Source organism: Leuciscus leuciscus (genome assembly GCF_965113295.1).
Source record: "Leuciscus leuciscus genome assembly, chromosome: 4".
NCBI classification, from domain to species: Eukaryota; Metazoa; Chordata; class Actinopteri; order Cypriniformes; family Leuciscidae; genus Leuciscus; species Leuciscus leuciscus.
In genome coordinates, this window is record NC_138728.1 from 34,374,146 (window position 1) to 34,396,054 (window position 21,909).

At 39.3% G+C, this 21,909-nt stretch overlaps 1 protein-coding gene across 1 annotated transcript in view; it reads left to right on the top strand.

Moving 5' to 3' along the window:
- Window positions 1-602: 602 nt before the first annotated feature.
- Window positions 603-21,909, top strand: part of LOC309497420 (uncharacterized protein) — a 39,464-nt gene continuing 18,157 nt past the window's right edge. Inside the window, exons 1-2 of the mRNA XM_082167703.1 lie at window positions 603-667; window positions 7,034-7,266. Of these exons, the coding sequence (XP_082023829.1) occupies window positions 7,095-7,266 (172 nt within the window). The 5' untranslated portion in view covers window positions 603-667; window positions 7,034-7,094. The remainder of the gene's footprint in view (window positions 668-7,033; window positions 7,267-21,909) is intronic.

Sequence of the window (21,909 nt, forward strand, 5' to 3'; positions counted from 1 at the left end):
GAGAGGGAAATTTGGTAATCATTGTTTAGGTACATTAAACCACGTAAACCTTTTTTCACATTAGGACTTAGCCTATAAATAAAGCCCATGAGAACCGTGTGGAGTCAACCCACAGCCGCTCCGCAGCCCTGCTGAAAATGTGAAGCAGATTTTTGAATACATTTTTATTTATTTACATTAGTAAGCTACAGGACATCGTCTTTCAAAACATGACCTGCGCGAAAGCGAAAAAAAATAAAAAAAATTGTACCCAGCCCTTCTGAAAATGCGAATGCGTCTAGCTCTGTCCAGCACATTTCAAACCAAACTGACGCCCATGTAAATTCGACTACGAGGTTCATAGTCGAATCAGACCTCTCCGAATCGAATCGTCGAATCCTCGACTATTAGAAGTCAGCCCTAAAATATATATTTAAATTTCCCTAAATATACATAAAGCATTATTTTTAGTGATAGTGTTATATGACTTATGTTATTATTAAAAACTGATTCAATATATATTTTTTTAAGTAACAGGTTTATCTGGGTGACTTTAAATACACCCTCAGTTCTAGGATGACTCTTATACAGACAAACAGCGTGAATAGGACTTTTATTTTGGTCTGGTTGTGTGACGTCATCAGGCTGCGCCGCGCTCCTGCATCTGTTGTGATTCTGAAAAAGAAAGGTTTGTGGTTTTTATGCATTTAAAGTGTTTAAATCAATGCAAACTGTTCAGTTAATTTAATCATTTTTACAAGATATTTACAATAAATTAACCACTCTTGAAAGTAACGTTGCAATGCTTTATTTAACAATAATAAACGTTATTTTTTGGGAGTAAATCGCACCCACCCTTGATTAACAGAAAATGAGCGTCTCATTTCGCTCTCAATAACGTGTTAATCTTGAAGAAGTGTTTAGAGAAACGGAGTCAGTTGAATCAATTGTTTCTTGACATGATTTTTTGTATTATTTTTGTATTATGCTTGCAAACAATACAGAGATGACAAACATAGTATACAATTTTGTATCAGAATTACAAAAATGTCAACACAGATATAATATGTACAATGTCATCTGAACATACAAAATATCAGTGCATAACTAAGACAAAAAAAAAAATTAAGAAAAAAAAGAATCACGAGGGTAAGACATCTTATACATCATTTAGTGTACACAAATTAAAGTCATTACAATTTGAAATAGTTTTAATAGCTTTCTTATTTACTGAGGATGAAATAGTGCTACGGTACATTCTTTCAAAAAAACAAAAATTGGTTTGTTATTGGTAAATTTACATTTATGAATGTAAAATTTGACAATAAAATAAATTAATAACAAAGCAGGCCTTTTTTTTTTTATTGGGGTCAGACTCAAAGTATCCAAAAATAATGTCTTTAAAGGTTACTGACATATCTTGCTGGATATTATCTTTAATAAACATTTCAATATTTTTCCATAGTTGTTCAGTATAGAAACATGACCAAAATAAATGATTAACAGTTTCTGTGTGAACTTGGCAAAATGAGCATCTTGTGTCAATATTACTTTTATATTTAATCATAAAATATTTAACAGGGTATCATTTATTTATTATTTTAAAGGACACTTCTTTTACTTTATTAGTTAGAAAATATTTCTGTTGTAAGGACCAAATCTTTTTCCAATTTAAGTTTTTAAATAAATTACTCCAATAAGAGATTGCAGGAGAAACAGAAATTATATTTTCAAGAAAAAGGGATTTCTTTCTTTTTTTCCTGAAAAACATATTTTACCTATTGGAGTTTCAGTTGGCTCAGGAAAAGTAGTTATGTAGTTTTTAAAGAGGACACAGATTCCTGTTGGTATTGCTCCCATGACTATGGCAAACTCTTTGGGGGTAATTGGCATATTGTATTCAGAAAGAAATTCAGTGTAAGTCATTAAAAAACCTTGGTTGTTAAATAGTTGACATACTAAAAGTAAGCCGTTATTAAACCATTTATCAAAAAATAAAGATCTATTTTTGTATAAAATATTTTGATTATTCCAAATAAAGAATTTATGGGGGGTGAAATTGTTTATATATTAAAGCCCATGCCAAAAGTACCTGTTGGTGAAAGTTTGATGGGAATTTTAGATATGTTGTATTTGCACATTAATAAAAATCTTATACCCCCAATTTTTTAAAATGCTTGTTGTGGGAAGATATTCCAGATGGAATCTTGATTTTTCAAATACTGATGAAGCCAGTTTATTTTTAAAAGTATAATTTAAAGAACTAAAATCAATCAAATTTAAACCATCTTTGTTATAATTGTTAAGAATAACCGATTTCTGCATATAGTGGTTCTTATTTTTCCAGACAAAATCTGTCAGATCTCTATCAATCAATTTACATGTGGACTTATCAACAAAAAGAGATTGGGCCGCATAAGAGAGACGTGAAAGTCCCTCGGCCTTAGTGAGCAAAACTCTTCCTTTAATAGATAGATCCCTTTGAAGCCAACAATTAAGTTTTTTCTTTGTTTTAGCAATAATCGGATTAAAGTTTGTCGCACATCTATTTTTATCTTTAGTTATTTCTATGCCAAGATATTTTACAGTACTTTTAACAGCTATGCCACATATTGAAGAAACATTACAATTTTTAATGGGCAAAAATTCACATTTATCATTATTCAGACTTAGACCAGAAGCTCTAGAGAATGACTGAAGGATATTTAAGGCTATGGGGATTTGAGAGGAGTCTTCTAAAAACAACGCTGTGTCATCAGCTAATTGACTTGTGATACATTTTTTAGTTCCTACAATAATGCCTTTTAGGTTGCTCCTTGTAATATGCAAATTAAGAAATTGCACTGCAAATAAAAATAAATAAGGGGACACTGGACAACCCTGTCGAACACCACGATTAAGGAAAAATCTGGGAGAGGTACCGTTTTTTAGTTTAATAGAACTATTTCCATTTCCATATAACATTTTAACCATCTTACAGAAAAATTCACCAAATCCTATTTTTTTTAAGAGCTTGAAATAAAAAGCTGTGTTCTAAAGTATCAAAAGCTTTGTAATAATCTAAGAAAAAAAAATTAAGCTGTCATTATTAATTATATCAGAATAATCTAAAATATCTAATATTTATCTTATATTGTTAGATATGTGTCTATCTTGCATAAAGCCAGACTGTGCTTCATCAATAATAGAATGAAATACTCCTTTTAATCTTTTGGCTAATACTAAAGCAATTATTTTATAATCATTGTTAAATAACGTTATAGGACGCCAATTATCTATTAAATTAATATTTTTATTTGGTTTGGGAATTAAAGTGATCAGCCCTTGGCATAATGTAGGAGGGAGAGACGATTTGTTTATGCTTTCCTTAAAGACATTTAATAAGAAAGGAGCTATATTTTCACTGAATATATGATAGAATTCTGACGTTAGTCCATCTGTACCAGGATTTAATTGCCTCATCAATTTCTTTTAAAGTAATGGGAGAATCGCAGAAGGCTTGATCAGCATTACCTAATTGATTAATGGAAAATAACGAATCAAAAAAATTATGAGCATGTTGCTCGCTAAATTTAGATGTGTATAAATCATGATAGAATTTGGCACAAAAATTAGCAATGACTCTTTGGTCTTCACAGAGAGTTCCATCAATCATAAGCTTTACAATCTGATTTTTTTCCATTTTTTGTCTTTCCAATCTAAAGAAATAAGAAGAGTTTTGCTCACCTTCCTCAATCCATCTTTTTCGTGATCTAATAAATGCCCCCTCAGCTTTTTGTTTATAAACCTCATCCAACGCATTTTGATGATGAGCAAGCTCAACCTTTTCAACATCAGATAGAACCATTTTAGATAGAAGATTTGAAATTTTACATATTATAATACTCTCATCATTGTTTTTCTTTTTAGCCAATTTGCTACCAAAAGAACGTATGTATTTACCAATTTCATATTTCACTAATTCCCAATTACTGCAAAAATTGTTTTCCTTATTTACTTTTTCCCAATAACTAGTGATTATACATTTAATTTGATCTTTTACTTCTTTATATTTAAGCAATGAATTGTTCAGTTTCCAAAAGGAGGTAAATCTTTGCAAGTTAGCAGTATCTGAAAGAGAAATGAATATGGATATGCATTTGTGATCAGAGAGAGGCGATGGAGTTATATCAGAGGATACATTATTAAGATCTCTAGAGATAAGCCACATATCGATACGAGACTGGTTTGAAAGAGAATTGTTGCTCCATGTAAATTGTTTTTGAGAAGGATGAGTTTCTCTCCAACTGTCGAGTAAAGAAAATCTCTGCATAAACCTCTTTAAGTACAGACTTGAGTTATCAGGTGACTTTGGAGGCCATCTAAGATGTTATCCAAAGCCACGTTAAAATCTCCTCCAAAAACTAAAAAAGAATTTGGGTATTTAGTTAGTAATTTCAACACATGTTCTTCTACTTGATCAATAAGTTTTTCATTGTCTTTTTGTTGATTAAAACCATAAATATTAACAATAATACCTGTTAAATTCGAAATATCCAGTACGAGACAGATATATCGACCACCTGGATCACAGTCAGAGCATACAATCTTCCCATTAAAACGTTTTTTGAGAATACAAACACCAGCTGAGTTACTTGTACGATAAGCCATCCACAAATCGGATCCCCATTGAGATCTCCAAAAAACATAATCCTCTTTGGTTGAATGGCTTTCTTGCAAAAAACAAAAGTCAGATTTAAATTGTTTTAGAAACAGAAAAATTGCTTTCCTTTTTGTAGTGTTTCTTAACCCTCTAGTATTAAAAGAGATGATAGAAAGAGACATAAAGTGAGAAAAAAAAACCTATAAGCTATAACCTATAGTCCTATACTATAGAGGTAGATTTAACCGGTTTCTGAAAATGTGTTAAATATACACACAGAACGATGAGAACAGCAAACTCTATACTAGTACAAATTATATAGTGCAAATCAGAATTTAGATTTCAATATTCACAACACATGAATAATCTCTTTTCTTATAGTAAAAATATAGTCTATAATAACATAACTAACAAGAGCTAACTTCCTTGTTTTTTTTCCCTGTTTTCTTTTTTTCCCCACAAGGAGCGAGATTGAAAAGAACAAACTCCTGAGATTAGGATGCCTGCCAAAAAAACTTAAAAAAATATATATATATCATTAGCATTGCAATCACATAACTGTATAAATTATAACTTAGGATGGCATTAGTATATTCGTTCAAAATATCAACTAGCCTAAATTATATTTTTCTTTCTCCTCTTTTCGTAATAATAAAAAAAAAAAGTAAGGCAGGCAACAATCTCGAGGTTGAACAGACTCTCGTTAGCCCACTGTTTCAGTGCAAGTTACAGTCAGGCTTCATGTAACGTTAGATCCATATCAGCTACACAAAGTTTCAGGCTGGAGGGAATATTTCGACTCCATCTACAAACGCCCTACCTCCAATAAAGTAAGCACGCTTGTTGTTTTGTCTTGCTTTTTCCACTACCGGCCACAGTTTGTTCCTCCTCTCTTTATCTGCAGGATACAAGATCCTCTGATATCTTCAAACCATTTTCCCTGAGAAACGTAGACTCCTTTGCTGCACGCCACACAGCGTCGCGATAGAAACGGGAGGCAAATTGAAAAATAATACGTCTTGGTTTATTCGGTTGCTTGCGATCAAGCCGGTGTACAGTATCTATGGCGTTCGGAAGTTTATCTTTGTCCTCTGGCAGGAGTTGCTGACACACCTGGATGACCTGTTGTCGAACATCTTCTTTCTCCTTCTCTGGGACTCCGTAGATTCTTAAATTCCACCGTCGTGAATAACTCTCCAGATGCGCTAGTCTTCTCTCTTTTTCAATGGTAAACTGATCCACTTTGCCGACCTTGGACTCCAGCGCACCATACCTGAGTTTCAGACTGTTAACTTCCTCGCTCATGAATTCGATGGCTTCCTTGACACTCGTGATTTGCTTGGTGTTTTCGTTTATTACCTCCTTAATGTTAGTAATCGCGCGTGTATTTTCTCCTATCATTTTTTCCAGGGAATCAGACCGAGTGTTTATTAATTGCGAGAGTGCACCAAGTTGTGAGAGAACGTTAGCCATGTCAGAACGCTCAGTCTTCCGTTGTTTGGCGGCAGGAGATTTGCTCGGCGTATTTAAAAGTGCAGGAAATTCCTCCTCGCACAACATGACTTCGTCAGAAATTGACTCCAGGTCTGTCCTGACATTATCATGTAGATTCACTGAACCGGGAACTCTGGAAACCTGCAGCGTTTCACTATCGGCAACGTTAGCAGGATTAGCAATCGCCTGCGAAGCGCCCTTGTTTTTTCTTTTTTCGGTCTTGCCCATTGTGTCACTCTCTGAAAGAGGGATTTTTATCAACTGATAGATGTTAGAAGTTGAAAGAGAGTGATGAAGTGTTTCTCTGACTGCACTAAAAGCCAATTATACGTTTTGAGTTTGCAGAGCACATCAACTTACATGTTGCTAGAGCGCCATCTTGAACCGCCCCCCGTTTCTTGACATGATTCGGTGATTAAAAGCCCTCGAGCTGACGTCACCAGCTACTGAGAACAAATGAAAAATAAACGAGAACATGAAACGCATAATGTAATGACAACTTTTACAAACCAGCTGCTGTTTTCATGAATGTGTAATCTATAAAATACGAAATATAAATCTTAAATATGAACTTTCTGTATTATTTGTATATGTTAATCCAAATAAAATATATCTTAAATTTGTGATTTTTAGTCCATTAACTGTCACTGACTCTCTTACCAGAGTGATTCAATAGATTATAGAAGGATCTTAGTAAACATCTAAAATTTGAATACTTAAATGCTTTTTAAATGTGTTTTTTGGATGTGGGACAGCAGTTTGCACCAATTCTGTAGAATGGGCCCATATATTAACCATTAACTGTCACTCTGACTGACTCTTACCAGTTCGCTGAACTACTGAACTAGAGCTGATTGAGACACAGAGATTTAGTTTGGGTTTATTTTTCTTTCTGTTAATTATTCTCATTTTAAACAGGACAAACACACAGAAAATCTCCTGGTGAAGCGACTGAGATCCACATGACACTATTATAAAGATGGAGTTTATTAAAGAGGAGAGTGAAGACATAAAGATTGAAGAAACATTCAGAGTGAAAAATGAAGATACTGAAGAACAAACAAAGATGGTGTTTATTAAAGAGGAAAGTGAAAACATGAAGATTGAAGAAACATTCAGAGTGAAACAAGAAGAAACTGAGGAACAAACAGGTTGGTTTCATTCTCAAAGCTGAACTTAGTTTGATCCTAATGTAAATGTCCAGCTCTACAGAATTGAATAGGGCTGTCGCGATAACCGCAATATCGCAGTACCGCGCTACTGACAAGCCAACCGCAGAGGAATTCAAGTAACCGCAGCAACCGCGATATTCGCGTGTTTTCTTTTTTCATAAGGCTATACCCTTCTTGTTTTGAACTTCGTGCATGTGTATTGAATGTTAAATAAGTTAATAATGATAATAAGACGTGGTGATCATGGTTTTATCATGGTGATTTGTACTTAAGCCTAAACAGACAGTGAATGAGAGAGATCGACTGAGCGCGTGCGATTACCTGCGTCTGTCTTTGAGGTCAAGTCATATTCGTGAAAAGGTTGCCGTGTCCAAGGGAAGTTAAATATTTGTCCTGTCATCCTTTTAACGTTTAAAATAAAGGGTATTTACCATGAATGGCATCAGCCACAGCGCGAGGAACTCGCGGTCGCGGGAAACAAAACTCATTGAGTCACGCATTGAATCAATGTCATTTGTCTCTATTACAGTAAGTGAAGCTTCAGCGTTACCCATGCGACGCATTGCTGGTCAGCTGAGCCTTGAAAAGTGGAGCTCAAAATAAAAAATAATTAACCTTGTTTCATTACTATCTTTTAATGAATCAATCAGCGTTTTTGAACGTGTTGTTGAATGAATGGTTTAATGACTCACTCAAAGACAGTCCGTTGCCGTAACAACTGCGCGCTGAGTGACAGGCTTTCAATGCGCAGAGACGCTGATTAGTTTCGGTTTATTGGTTACTGAAAATGTACTCGTTTTTGTGCATGCTGACCACATCGTAACACTTATTTATATAGCAACAAATAAATCAAAATAAATTAATAAATGCGGTAAAACCGCATATCGTGCTATTGAGCCACTCAAAATTACAGCAAGGGAAAATCCTTCACTGCGACAGCCCTAGAAATTAATGATATTTAAAAAAAAATGTCATATGAGTTTCCAAATTATTTGATTATTGGAGTGGGTTGCCTCATGTGGACAGACATGTTGAGATCACATGACCAGGCAAACTAGTGCTGCCTTCAACCTGAGAAGATTTGAATTCCATGTTTGGAGTTTGTTATTACGCGTTAAAAACAGACCCTGATTGGTTGCTTTACATGTCAGTCAAATAGCCTCTTGGTCGGTTAGTCTGATCTTCTGGGGCCTGTTTCAGAAATGAGGTTAAGTGAAAACTCACTAAGAATACCCGTTTATACTTAGATTTAAACTTAGATTCTATAGGCTACTCCACATAAAAATGTGAAAAAATCAGAATGTGTAGATTGTTTGATGTGTAGACGCATAATAATAACATTACCTCTGTAGGCCTCTCTGTGGCAGCAGAAACTCTTTATCCCCATCGTCCTGTGAAGATGAGCATGAGTACACTTTATAACACTATTTGTCATAATTTCTGGTGTATTGAGTAGGCTACTTACAACTGCCTGGGGTTCTGTTGGGACAGGAGGCTCCAAAAGACAGATATTACCATCAAAATCTGTTGGGACCAACAAAAAACCCAACCTAAAGTAAAATAAATGGAAATATCAAAAATAGCCTATATAAAAAATAACACATATGTAAATCTCTTACATTTTATGAAGGCCCTTGGATCTTCGGGAGTGACTGGCTCTGAAGTCCCTCCAGGAATTCCCTCAGCCAAAAATGCTGCTGCACTGCTAGACACTGGATGCTATTTAGTTATTTAATATGTCAAATGTAAAGTCAGGTAGCCTACACCCATGATATGCTCAAGCCTTACTTGATTGAATTATGTTTTTATATTTCATTTTCAGCTGCTGCCATGTTCTTTTAATACCTGGAGGATTGCACCTACATGAAAATTAAAATTAGGTTGAATAACATACTGTTCTTCCAGTTTCACCTCTGATATTATAACAGTTGGGTAAGTTACTCTAGTTATTAATTACTAACTACCAGAGGTGGGAGTAAGTCACACATGTGCAAGTCACAAGCAAGTCTCAAGTCTTAACCTTCAAGTCTCAAGCAAGTCCGAGTCAATTTTGTGAAAAGCAAGTCAAGTCAAGTCAAGTCACTGCTTTATGTCAAGCAAGTCAAGTCAAGTCGTAGCTTGGGTCACAAGTCACTGGCAAGTCATACAAACGTTTGATGATTTCACTGAATTTATATATTAAAATAAGTTAAAACTACAGAAGTTGTGGACTATGGTTTTATTTGCTTTTTTTTTTTTTAAATATGCATTTCCACAACCAGCTGAGTGGTGGTTACTACAATAAAAAAATAAATAAAATAAATAAAATTTCAAACTACATAGCCTAAAATGTGAATGTAACTGAAATTAGGCCAACATTAAAGCATGAAAAATAAATATGCATCAAACATTGCAGAAGACCATTAAAAGGTATTAAACAATTCACAAGTATAATGGTTCCTATGCCACCAAATGGCATTCTTCAAACTGGCATCCCCTTTATGGAACATGAACCCTTCCTTAACAAGTTAGATATTTCCTTTTAAACAAAAGAATAACAAGAAAAAAAACTCTAATAATTGAATTGACAAAACTTACACCTGTCAATCAGGTGGACACAAAACTTACACCTGTCAATCAGGTGGACACAAAACTTACACCTGTCAATCAGGTGGACACAAAACTTACACCTGTCAATCAGGTGGACACAAAACTTACACCTGTCAATCAGGTGGATTGACTATTGTACATTATTAATATGTGTGAGTGATTTATTAATATTTGTGAGTGAATGTGTGTGCATGTGTATGAGTGAAAAGTGTATTGTTTGCATGTCCATGGTTGTGTTTGACTTGTGTGTGTGTGTGTGTGTGTGTGTGTGTGTGTGTGTGTGTGTGTGTGAGAGAGAGAGAGAGAGGTGATTTGATTGAGTGTGATTGATTCATTAATATTTGTGAGTGAATGTGTGTGCGTGTGTGAAGAGTGTATTGTTTGTTTGCATGTGTGCATGGTTGTGCTTGCAAGCTTGAATTTTTGTTTTGTTTATTTGTGTATGCATGGTTCGGTTCGAAAGTCTGTATGTTTTTTTTTCTTTATGTGCAGGTGTCTTTGTACAATATTTTATGTGCATCCCCAAAACCTATCCAATTATTAGACACTGTACACATGCTATTATGCTATTAAAGGACAACTCCGGCGCAAAATGAACCTGGGGTGTAATAACACATGGGAACCAAGTCGACCATTCTCTGGGATTTGTTTTGTTTTCATGATAATCAAATGTAAAGAGTTTTTACTCTAAAAACTGATTAGCTTATAACGCTAGTATATGGGGCATAGAGTAAGTAAAAAGAAATCGCTAGTTAATACCACTAACAAGGCTCAAAATAGCCCCACACTAACACGGTAGCATAATGAGGGTGCTTGTTAGTGTTATTAAATAGCGATTTCTTTTTACTTACTCTATGCCCTATATACTAGCATTATAAGCTAAACAGTTTTTAGAGTAAAAACTCTTTACATTCGATTATCATGAAAACAAATCCCAGAGAATGGTCGACTTGGTTCCCATGTGTTATTACACCCTAGGTTCATTTTGTGTCGGAGTTGTCCTTTAAGTGCTGTTGCAAAAAAACACACAAAAAAAACAAACATTTACAATGGATTGCACTTGCAAAAAATTAGATTTGATAGGACTTTGTCACTCAATTGTGAGCGATGTGGTCGCATTATCACCCCACCATGGCTGAATACACGTTCAACAGGTGCACTTGATGCAGGGATGGCCATAACTCTTACCGCTACCTTGAACAAAGAGGGGAGGGTATGCCTGTTCATGGCCCAAAATTCCAAGGAGTTCTGTCCGTCACAAATATCCAAATAGTGGTTCAGCTGAATAAGGGGACTGGAAATTGAATCTCTCTTCTGCTTCTTGCGGTAAGCTGTGAACAGTCCAGACTGATGCTCTGGCCCTGCCACTGCCATTTGATCCTCCTGCTCATGGGTGGTGGAAAGGACTGGTGTAGTCTTGTATGCCTCCTTGAGAATCAAGTCTGATTAAGCAAAAGCAAAAATAGAAATCACAAAATGTATAAATGTATTGAATACTGAGAGAACAAACAGTACCAACATAACACAGGTTATGGCTAATTTAAAATAAGCACCCATGTAATGATTTTACAGCCTAGTCCTGACATGTTGATGTAAAATTATATAACATACCTTTAATCATGACAGACACAGCCTCCTTGGTATTTTCAGGGACCAAGACATCATGGGTCAACCACATGGTGCCAAATGAAGGATCCAGCAGAGCAGCTTTTAGGTATAAAGGATCAGAGAAGGGCAATAATGGCCCATCACTCTCTCCATCTGCCATCTTCACGTTAACAAAGATCCCACTGAATCTTCTTTTGAGGGATGTTTGCAGGCTACAGATCAAACCCCCCAAGTAGCACACGTTCTCCTTTTGATTGTCCAGGTGGTGATTAAGAGAAAGGACACAGGGAACCACAGCACTTATGGTCACATTTTTTTCTCCTTGTGTAAGATCAGTGGCTTCTGCAAAGGGTTGAAGTACTTGGACAAGTTCGTGTATCTGATTCCACTCTCTTGCTGTGAATATTATCTCTTTGTGTCCCACATTTTCAAGAAATGTACAGAGTCTTAGGTGGTCACAGCTGAGCACTGCTTTCAGTTGCCTCAGTGTGGAATTCCAGCGCGTGGTAACAGAGGCAGGGATTCCACGCTGTCCAAACTCCTTCTCAAAGTTCTCCTTGAAAGAGGTACTTGTGTGGAGTAAGGAACTCATTCTGGAGGTTTTGGCAAGGGCCGGATTGATTAATTTTGTCTCTTTAAGGCCATCTCCTATGACCAACTGAAGAGTGTGAGCAAAACACTGGAGCCTTGTCTGGGATTTGGTGCTAAAAGATTTTTCAACCATCTCTTGCTCCTCAACTATGAGGTCGTTCCAAATATCAGAATCATCAAGGTCATCTTCTCCATCTCCCTGTCCTGGAAAACATGTGCTGAATGCTTTTTTCATGTTTGCTGCGTTATCACAGATGATGTGTTCAACCTTTCTTCTGATTTGATACTCTTCACATATTTGCTCAAACTCTTCGCAAATCCTCTCTCCAGTATGAGAACCTTTGAAGCGGTTGCATGCAAGCAACTGTGATTTCAACTGCAGACTGAGATTTTCAGTACTGAGCCAGTGTGCTGTGACTCCTAGAAAGCCTCTCATCCTACGATCTGACCATATATCTACGGTCACTGATACATTATCTGCCTTTGCTAGATCATTTTTTAACTTCAACTGTCTTTCTGCCACTAGATCATCTAGCTTTGAAGTAATTGTTCTTCGACTAACAGGGGAGTATTTGTTGTCTATTATTGATAAAAAGTGAAGAAAACTTTCATGCTCAATGATAGATAAAGGCATGTTGCAGTTTATAATTAGGTCTGAGAGTATTGACTGTGTAATGGCTCTCTGCTGGGGATGGTTGCAGCTGTACTTTGGTGTCCTTGATTCAATGAATTGGGTAATTGGAGGCTGATCGGAGTCAAATGTGGCCTTGGTGTGGAGGTATTCTTCATACCTAAACAGAGGGAAGAGAAACAAAAATGACTTGGGCATATTTAATTTATTCATTGCATAATTTAAACTTTATCATTACATAAAAAGCTGTAATTTGAATAGACACATTGCGTTTCATTTAACAGGTATACTAGGTTAATTGGTTGGCTTGCTGTAGGAAACGTGACATTTTTAGACAATTTCACTTTTAAGAGGGGGCAGGTGGAGTCTGCTTACTTTAAAGCCATTAAAGAGTCATGCTATTTATTAAATGGTATCTTGTTTCATTCTGCATTTTGAAATGTCTTCATGATGCCACTGAACTTTTGAAAATTACAGTTACATTTCTTTTAACATTCAAGTCAACCCTGGGATAGCAAACTATATTGGTAGCATATAACTAGACAGTACAAAGGGATGCATGCAGGTAAGATAATATAATATTTATTCTCTGTGCTTTTGTATGTAAGGGATTATTCAGATCATTAAAAAAAATCATTAATCCAAGGCACTCTAATATTATTAAAAATATATAGAAAGCATGGCTTTAATATTTTTAAATCAGGTGACAAGTACTTGCACACCTAACATTACGCGTTGCGGGTGGCTAATGAGCCTTCGTCAGGGTGTGTGACCAAGTTACAACATGGAGTTCGGAGTTCTCTTGACTGAGTAGCAATTAAATACTCGTATAACAATCACCTGGTCACTGTACAGGACAAGCAGGAGAGAAAATTCAAATAATACAAAGAAAACGTATCTCACCCAATATCGAAATAAATCTAACAAATAAATAAATAAATTCAAATCAAAATTAACAATCTACAAAATCACGAATAAACATATACAAATCAAGATCCACACATCAAAAATGCATATAATATAGGGTGAGATACTTCTACTTGTATTATTTTAATTTTCTCTTTCCTAGCTGCTTTTAGCCTGGCTAACGTCAGACCTCTTTCTCATTGAGACGTGGTCTGGGAACCACATGTTCATTTTCTCGTATTTGAGGCGTGGTTTACGAATGCCCAGAGCCGTTTATTGGACGCCGAATGTCTATCAAATGCGCCTGTACGTAACTCATAGCCAATCGTTTCAATTATACCAGATGACGTATGTAGAGCGACAGAAATTCGACGAGGAAGAAGACGAAATAAACTTGCGTTCTAAACTACTTGGAACACTATCTAAGGCTGCATCGAAAGGTAACTTCGCGTCTGCTGCCATAGACGTCGTCATCGTCTTGCTGCTCCCTCCCCGTCCTGTGATTGGTCCCCTCGCTGAGGCGAAAATCTAGTCCATGGAATCCAGGCTGCCTAGCAGCGTGAATAAAATCGCCCTGCGCACAAGGCAGCATGGGGAAACCCAGGCTAGCTGCTTGGCCTAACCCAGCGTGAAAAGCTGCACAGTAACGTTAGTCGCAACGAGTACGTTATGTGTGCTTGTAACCTGTTGTTAAAATATTAAAGCCATCATGATGAAATAAAGGATTTTTGTATTTTTTTCCCCCAATATTCGACTGCCTTGTACAAAACGTCAAGTCTATCACACAACTAGTAAAGTAACCTTTTACTAGCCAAGACATTAGCAACAGCTGAAAACTATGACAGACTTCGTCACTTACATTTGTTTGTGGGATTTGAAGTGTCGAATGAAATTCGACGTGGTGGTTGCTGTATCACAAATTTTCGTGTTGCAGGTCTTGCATACAGCTGTTCGCCTCTTCTTGTCACCATCTTCTTGCACATAGTCCTTGTAGCCGAACTTAATTATTTTTGGCGTGGCGCCTTCCATGTTCGCTCGCTCACTCACTGCTCGCCCACTACTGCACTGCTTTCGCTCACTCACTGCTCACTCACTGCGTCGTTCGTATAGTGCTCTCTTCTTCCCTGCTGCGTCGTTCGTATAGTGCTCTCTTCTTCCCTGCTGCGTCACACTGCTCGCTCACTCACTGCGTCGTTCGTATAGTGCTCTCTTCTTCCCTGCTGCGTCACGTGATTGTTGCGGTGCGTTCAAATACAGATATTTATTTTTAAAAATACAAGTTATTTCGAGTCATTTACCTCAAGTCCGAGTCAAGTCTCAAGTCATGAATATCAAGTCAAAGTCAAGTCTTTTATTAATATTTGTCAAGCAAGTCTCAAGTCCTAAAATTTGCGACTTAAGTCTGACTCGAGTCAAGTCATATGACTCGAGTCCCCCATCTCTGCTAACTACAAATTACATCTTCAACAGTGATTAATGTAATAAGTACTATCTCTAGAAAGTATTGGTCTACTTATTACTAATTACTAAATCCCATATCAACCTCAACCACTTGAACAATACAAGGAGAGACAAGAAACTGCACTTTTAATGCTTTCAAATAAACTATATACAATTGCATGAATTATTCTTGAATTGATCAAAGTGTTTAGAGGGAGAAGGTTACATTAAAAATATACCTTTTAAAAATGTATGTTAAATATACAGAATTGTTCTATAGTCTAATGCAATTACATCAGATTTTACTTTAAATTACAGAAGAATTAAGAATTTTAAAAATGTATGTTAAATATACAGAATTGTTCTATAGTCTAATGCAATTACATCAGATTTTACTTTAAATTACAGAAGAATTAAGAGTAATCCCTTTAATTCAATTACAGTATTTAGATTACTTGGTAATTAATTACACCCAACACTGTATAACAGTAATTCAAATGTAAACTTACGCATTGACTCGAGCAACTATTTTCTCCCTAGCTAACTCTCTGTCCTTCGCTGCTGGAGCCGATATTTAAAAAATAATAATAATGTTCGTACTCTCCATGTGCTTGCAGAAGCACATCCAGTTCTGCTGGTGAGAAATATGCAGACCTCTTTTTGTCTGGCGCTGTTGCCATGGTGACTCATAATATCTGCGCTCCATTGATAATGGCTTTTTATAGTTGTGGTGCACGAGCTTAACTCGGAGTCAGTCAACTCAGAGTTGATTGAACTAACTAATTTCAGCTGTTCTGTAACCGAAAACTCAAGAGACTTCCATCTCAGGGTAAGTCAACTCAGATTTCAAGTTTTAACTCAGAGTTGGTTGAACCTCCTTTATGAAACAGGCCCCAGGTCTCGCGAGACTAACCTAAGAGAGATTTTAACGAGCACAACCTTGAATAAGCAGATCCAACATGGATAGAGAAGCATGCAAGAACTTTACACACATATTCGGAATAGACAATTGTCATGTTTGTATGGCTTCATGATGATAATGAAATCATTTTAATATTTCATACTGTTGTTAGTAATAATACATCAACAAAGTTTTTGAAAAAGAAACATTTAACTCTTTCTCCGTCATTGACGGGATTTTTCGGAGTTCATTGTTTTCAGTGTAATATGGTAGGGGGCGCTATTACACATTCTGAAAGAGTACAGAATCTCTTGATCTAAACACAGATGAAGCAGCAGAAACAAGCAATAGAAGAAGCAGCAGAAACAAGCAATAGAAATATTACTTCCATGCATGTAATTTAACACGTTCATCAGAAATGAAACCGAATACATCCCTCATACATAATGGACAATTCCATAAAAATCTTGGGAAAAGGAGAGATGTTGAATGGTTTTAATAAACATTTTGTTGCTGTCAGGTCGTCACTCAAGGCAACTAAAATTATAGGAATATTGATATGGATAATAGCGGAAGACATTTACTTTATGTTAGTTTTAAACCACTCTTAATTTGCCAGATTAAAAAAGCCCTTAAATTACTGGATGTAAATAAATCAGCTGGTCCTAACCAATTAGAACCATTTTTCTTAAAATTAGCTGCAGATCACATAGCTGCCCCTTTGACATATCTATAATCATTCACTAAGTTTTAATGAATATCCAATGATATGGAAGTCTGCATTTGTTATTCCATTGTTAAAAGGAGGATCCTTCTGATATGAATAACTATAGGCTGATTTCTAAACTTTGCATTCTGTCTAAGGTTTTTGAATCTCTTATTAGTGAGCAGTTGATTTCATATTTGAATGAACATGACATCTTATCACATAATCAGTCAGGTTTTAGGAAAAAGCACAGCACAACTACAGCTGCTACCAGGGTTCTAAATGCTATTATTGTGTTTCACTTTTTATTGATTTGTCAAAGGCTTTCGACACCGTTGTATAATTTAAAATCATTTCGACACCGCAGTATAATGAAAACTAGACTGAGACTAACTGGATTGTCAAATCATACAATTTATTGGTTTGAAAACTATTTATTGGACAGGACACAGTGTGCGAATGGAAGGTCATTCATCCGCACCTTTAAAGATTATAAAGGGTGTTCCTCAGGGGTCCGTTCTGGGGCCGTTACTTTTTATCATTTATATTAATAATCTTGATCTCAATATTAGTAATGTCAATTTTAATTTTTATGCTGATGAAACCGTAATTTATTGTAGTGCACCCAAATTACACCAAGCTGTGACTTTTTACAGTGTGCTTTTGATGTTGTGCAACAAAGGCTTATGTGACCTAAACTAGACCAAAACTAATGTTATTTTCACGATAAAAAAAAACAAGTGGCAAATCAACTATCACTTTAAACCTTACAGGGTAATAGAGGTTGTGACAGAATATAAATATCTCAGTTTTATATTTGATGATTCTTTATCTTCTAAATCCTATGTTAATCAATTAAGGACTAAAATTAAAAATAAAGCTGGGATTTTATTATATAAATAAATCATGTTTTTCATTTGAGAAAAAAAAAAGAAAGAGAAAAGAGTTTCGACCACTTTTATGCCAGTCATTGATTATGGGGATATTTTGTATAAATCGGCAACTACTAAACTCTTAAGCTCTTTGGATACGTTTTATCATTGTGAACTTAGGTTTATACTAGTGCTGCACAATTAATCATATCGCATTCGCAATGTCAAGCCTACGCGATTATATGACGCAAAATGCTGCGATTTTATATTAAATAAACAAATTAGCGCTGTTAACGCAATTAACGCAGCATCTGTTAATTTTTGGCATCTTTGGCTAGTGTTACATGATCCCGCTCTTATTCATGCAAATGCTTTTAAACCATTCATGCACGATAAGACAAAAAAGAACGCGCTGCCTGTGAATTTCCTGACTGTGACACACAGAAATACTCGCGCTAATATCGTGCGTGCGCACAAAAGAGCATGCCAGAATACAGTTCTCTTTCGAGCTTGAACGAACAATAACACACACAATTATGCCAAAATGTCTTTTTGTCGAGTATCTTCATAACATAAGAGTAGTCTTATGATGAACGTGAGGAGTTGTGACTCGTGAGAGAATGAGGCGCGTGTGAGATCCGCGTCTCTGACAGCAGCGACTGGTCTTAAAGGGACAGTACACGGTAGCCACTAATTATATCTGTCACTAAAGTTAATCAAAGAACAAAGGGAACAGAGAAAAACAATCACTGCTCTTGACTAAAGGCGACCGTTCATTCTTCTCTGTTTCTGCGCATGCCCAGTAGCGCCTTTGCGCATGCCCAGTTGTACAAATGAGCCACCCTTAAGTCGCAGGTTCGAATCCCGACCGAAGCATACATTTTCAGCCAGAGCAAGTGCTGTAACCCTGCATAAATATTAAAATCTGTTATGTTAAACATTATATTATATTTATATTATGCCTATTTTATGTCAATGTATAAATAAAAGTTACATGTCGTGTATTATGTTTCACCTTTTTCATCAGTAAAATAAATATCAATTAAATATCAATTGTTGTTGTTGTTGTTGATGTATAGATGCAGAAAACACCAAACACAGCAGCAGTAGGCTACAGTATGAAATAGATAATTTATTTTAAACTACAATATAATACAATAAAACATGATGATAATAATAATAATAATAATAATAAAGCATCAGAGCAGACACATGGCATAACTGTTCTGTGCAGAGATGCAGAACACTCACACACACAACACTACAAAAAACTATATACACCTGCCCCAGCGAGAATGCGAAATCAGTCCGGGGCTCGACCCTGGTCCCTGTCCTTCATCTCCCTCAGCCAGTCCTCCACACTCTTATCCGCCACGGCAGAGCAAAAATGTACATTACCGTAGCGGGTGTGTCCGGTCTCCCTCCGCTTTGGCTGGCTGCATTTCCTGCACTTTTGTACTTGTGGCACGCTGGCCCGGGCAGCGACGACTGTTCCTGCCGCTGCCCTCTGCTCAGCCTTCTTCCTCCCCAGCCATTCAGTTTTGTACGTAGAGAGAGGCTGAGGAGGGGGAGCAGGAGGTGCTGCTCTGCTGGGGCAGTGAGAGGTCCAGAAGGAGAGGCTGTGTAGCTGGAAAAGGTCCTGTTGCAGCTGCAGCAGCCGGTGGTACGGCCAGGACAGCAGCTGAGGGGGCAGGCGTTAAGGCGCCAGTAACCGTACTGGCGCTGGCAGAACAGGCATCGGTGCTGCCAGAGTTACCGACCCCCTTGACGCTGCTGTCGTCGCCTGGCCTGTAGGCACCACCGTTGCTGCTGCCGGTCCCGGATGTGCTGGTACCGAAGCAGTATGCTGTCCCACCGCGACCCCCGGGCACCGTGCACACGGGTGCCCGAGGGGATCAAGCGGCAGAGCTGGGCGCATACTGCCTCTACCAGCCGGCTTGCGCTGGGACTGCTGGCAGGTCCAGAGGTCTGTCCGACCAGGCAGCTGTGAACAATGGACAAAAACAATGACAAATATGAGCATGATAATGAGCAACATTACATAAAGCAGCTTGTGTGTACATCAGGGAAATGTATGATGGAAGTGTAGCCTTACCGTCTCAGGTATAGTGGTGCGGCTTGGCTTCACTGCCATGAAGCGCCCCCGAGCTGGCCTGTCCCTGTAGCGTGGAGGGTAAACTACTCGGGCCCTGTCGTATGGTGACAGGGCCTCGTAGAGCCTGATAAGCTCATCTACCCTCCCCTCGGACAAGGCCGGGTCGTGACGCAACCCCACCAAGGCCGTGGCCAACTGGACCACGGCCAGGTACTCCGGCTGGTCATCTGGTCCTCTGTAGTCCTGCAGACACACAAGCAAAGACGGAAAACAATAAGTCAGTTGGATGGAACAGAGCGCAGTTTTTGGTGATGTGAGATGCACTGCAGTCACAGAATGCAAAGAGGTGGCGTGCTGGACCGGCCGGGGGAGTGGGGTGCGGGCTCGGGGGGACTGGTCGGACGGGATGGCTCGGGCGTGTTAGCCGGTTGCCCTGACCGCGGGTCCGTCTGAGGAGCTGGGTACTCGCCTCCACCTCCTGCTGGCCGTCGGCAAGCTCGTCATCCTCAACGAGTGGGGGAATGCCCCACCCCCCATCCGGAATGTCGATGCAGGTGGAACGACTCCAGGGACGTGGAGCCTCGTGCACAACGGTACACCGGGAGGCTGATCCCCCCCCCTTGGTCAGCCTGCCCGTCTCGGTGTACAGCTCCACACCCGGCTGGTCCTGGATGCACTGGAGGTGGCGCCGCTGCTCCGTCCAGATTTCCTGGATGTGGTCTTGGTCCAGCAGGGGAATCCCCATGGTGTCTCGTCCGTTGGCACCGCCGAAGGTTTCCGGGAGGTCACCGATCAGCCGCTCCGTCTCCGCCGCTCCATGCGTGCGGCAACGGCAATGGAGAGCCATATCCCTGCGGCTGACGTGCCTCCACACTCCAGCGTCGGACGAGAAGCGCCTCAAGCATCCTTTTCTTCGCGTTGAGCAACCGGGCTGCGTCCTCTGAGTCCCACAGGAAGATGCTTGAAGACAGCTGCTGCAGGAAGGGCTTATACAGCTGGTGGCTCTCGGTGGTGACACCTGACGCGAAGCGTCGCATCAGGTGCCAGATGTCCAGCCGGACCACCAGCTTGTCCCACTTCCTGAACATATCAGCTGTCTTAGATCCCCCGTGGGACGAACAACAGTCCCGGTCAACGTAGAGGAGCTGAGGCGGCTCCACCCCAGTGTCCCGATACCGCCGCATTAACCCCGCAGCCATGGACAACAGGCCGGCACCCTCGGTGTCCGTGAGCACGGACATAAGCACCTGTCCGTGCTCGTTGCCAACGTTCGTTGCCCACGCTGCGGTCTGGGCGGCAGCACCGGCGATCTTCCGGGTCACCTGTTTGAAAGAATAACGCATCTCAGTAAGGCTGCATGCACATAGCCACAGCATGATACTCCCCTTGCGCTATCGCACCACATTTACCTTCTTGGTCGAATCCATCTTCAGAACCGTTCCAAAGATGGAGGTGACCCAGGCCTTCACCTGCGCACAACACCTCGCGACGTGAAGGGCTCCATGACGCTGAGGTAGTGTATGGACCGCCGCATCCAGGCCTCTGTGTGTGCCTCACAGAGTTTCTTGTACAGCTGCGTGGCGCTGTTCCCCTGAGTACGCTCACACAGCTGGATAATTACCCGCCGGTCGTAGGCAAGCCTACAGAGGAGCACATCATGTGTTACAGAAGAGCCACACACAGACACACCGAGGGGCTGCGTGACAGTGTTCAGACAGCTACTTACTTGTAGGTGAGGATTGCCGGGAAGAGAGGGCGCAATGCCCCTCTCCCAGCTGACCCACGACCTCCTGCGAAAGGGCCCTATTACAGCATGCCACAGACGCAGGGGCATCCAGAGGAACAGCCGACACGCGAAGAAGGCAGCTGGTGAGGCGGGTGGCTGAGTATAACTCGGCCGGGGCTGAGGGGGGTCCCACCACAGCTTGAGGTCTGTGGTGAGTTTGGTCCTCCCCTCGCTGTCTGTCTTAAACAGCTCCCGGCCGATCCACTCCTGCTCTTCCCTGGTGAGAGCTGTCCGCCAGCTCTCAGGCAACCGGGACTGTGAGGAAAAAAACAACACAAACAAAAACACTGTAAGGAGGCTGAGAGGAGGTGCTACATGCAGTTTGACAGTCAACTCCACTGGGGTGGGGGAGGGATGGAGGACAATGCCGGAGGAGGTGGAGATGGAGGCCTCACCACCAGCGGGAGCGGGAGAGTCTGAAGGACCTGTACGTGAGCTTCAGACACATTCACACACAACAAAATGGCATTAGCACAATGATAGTCATGGGGCAACAC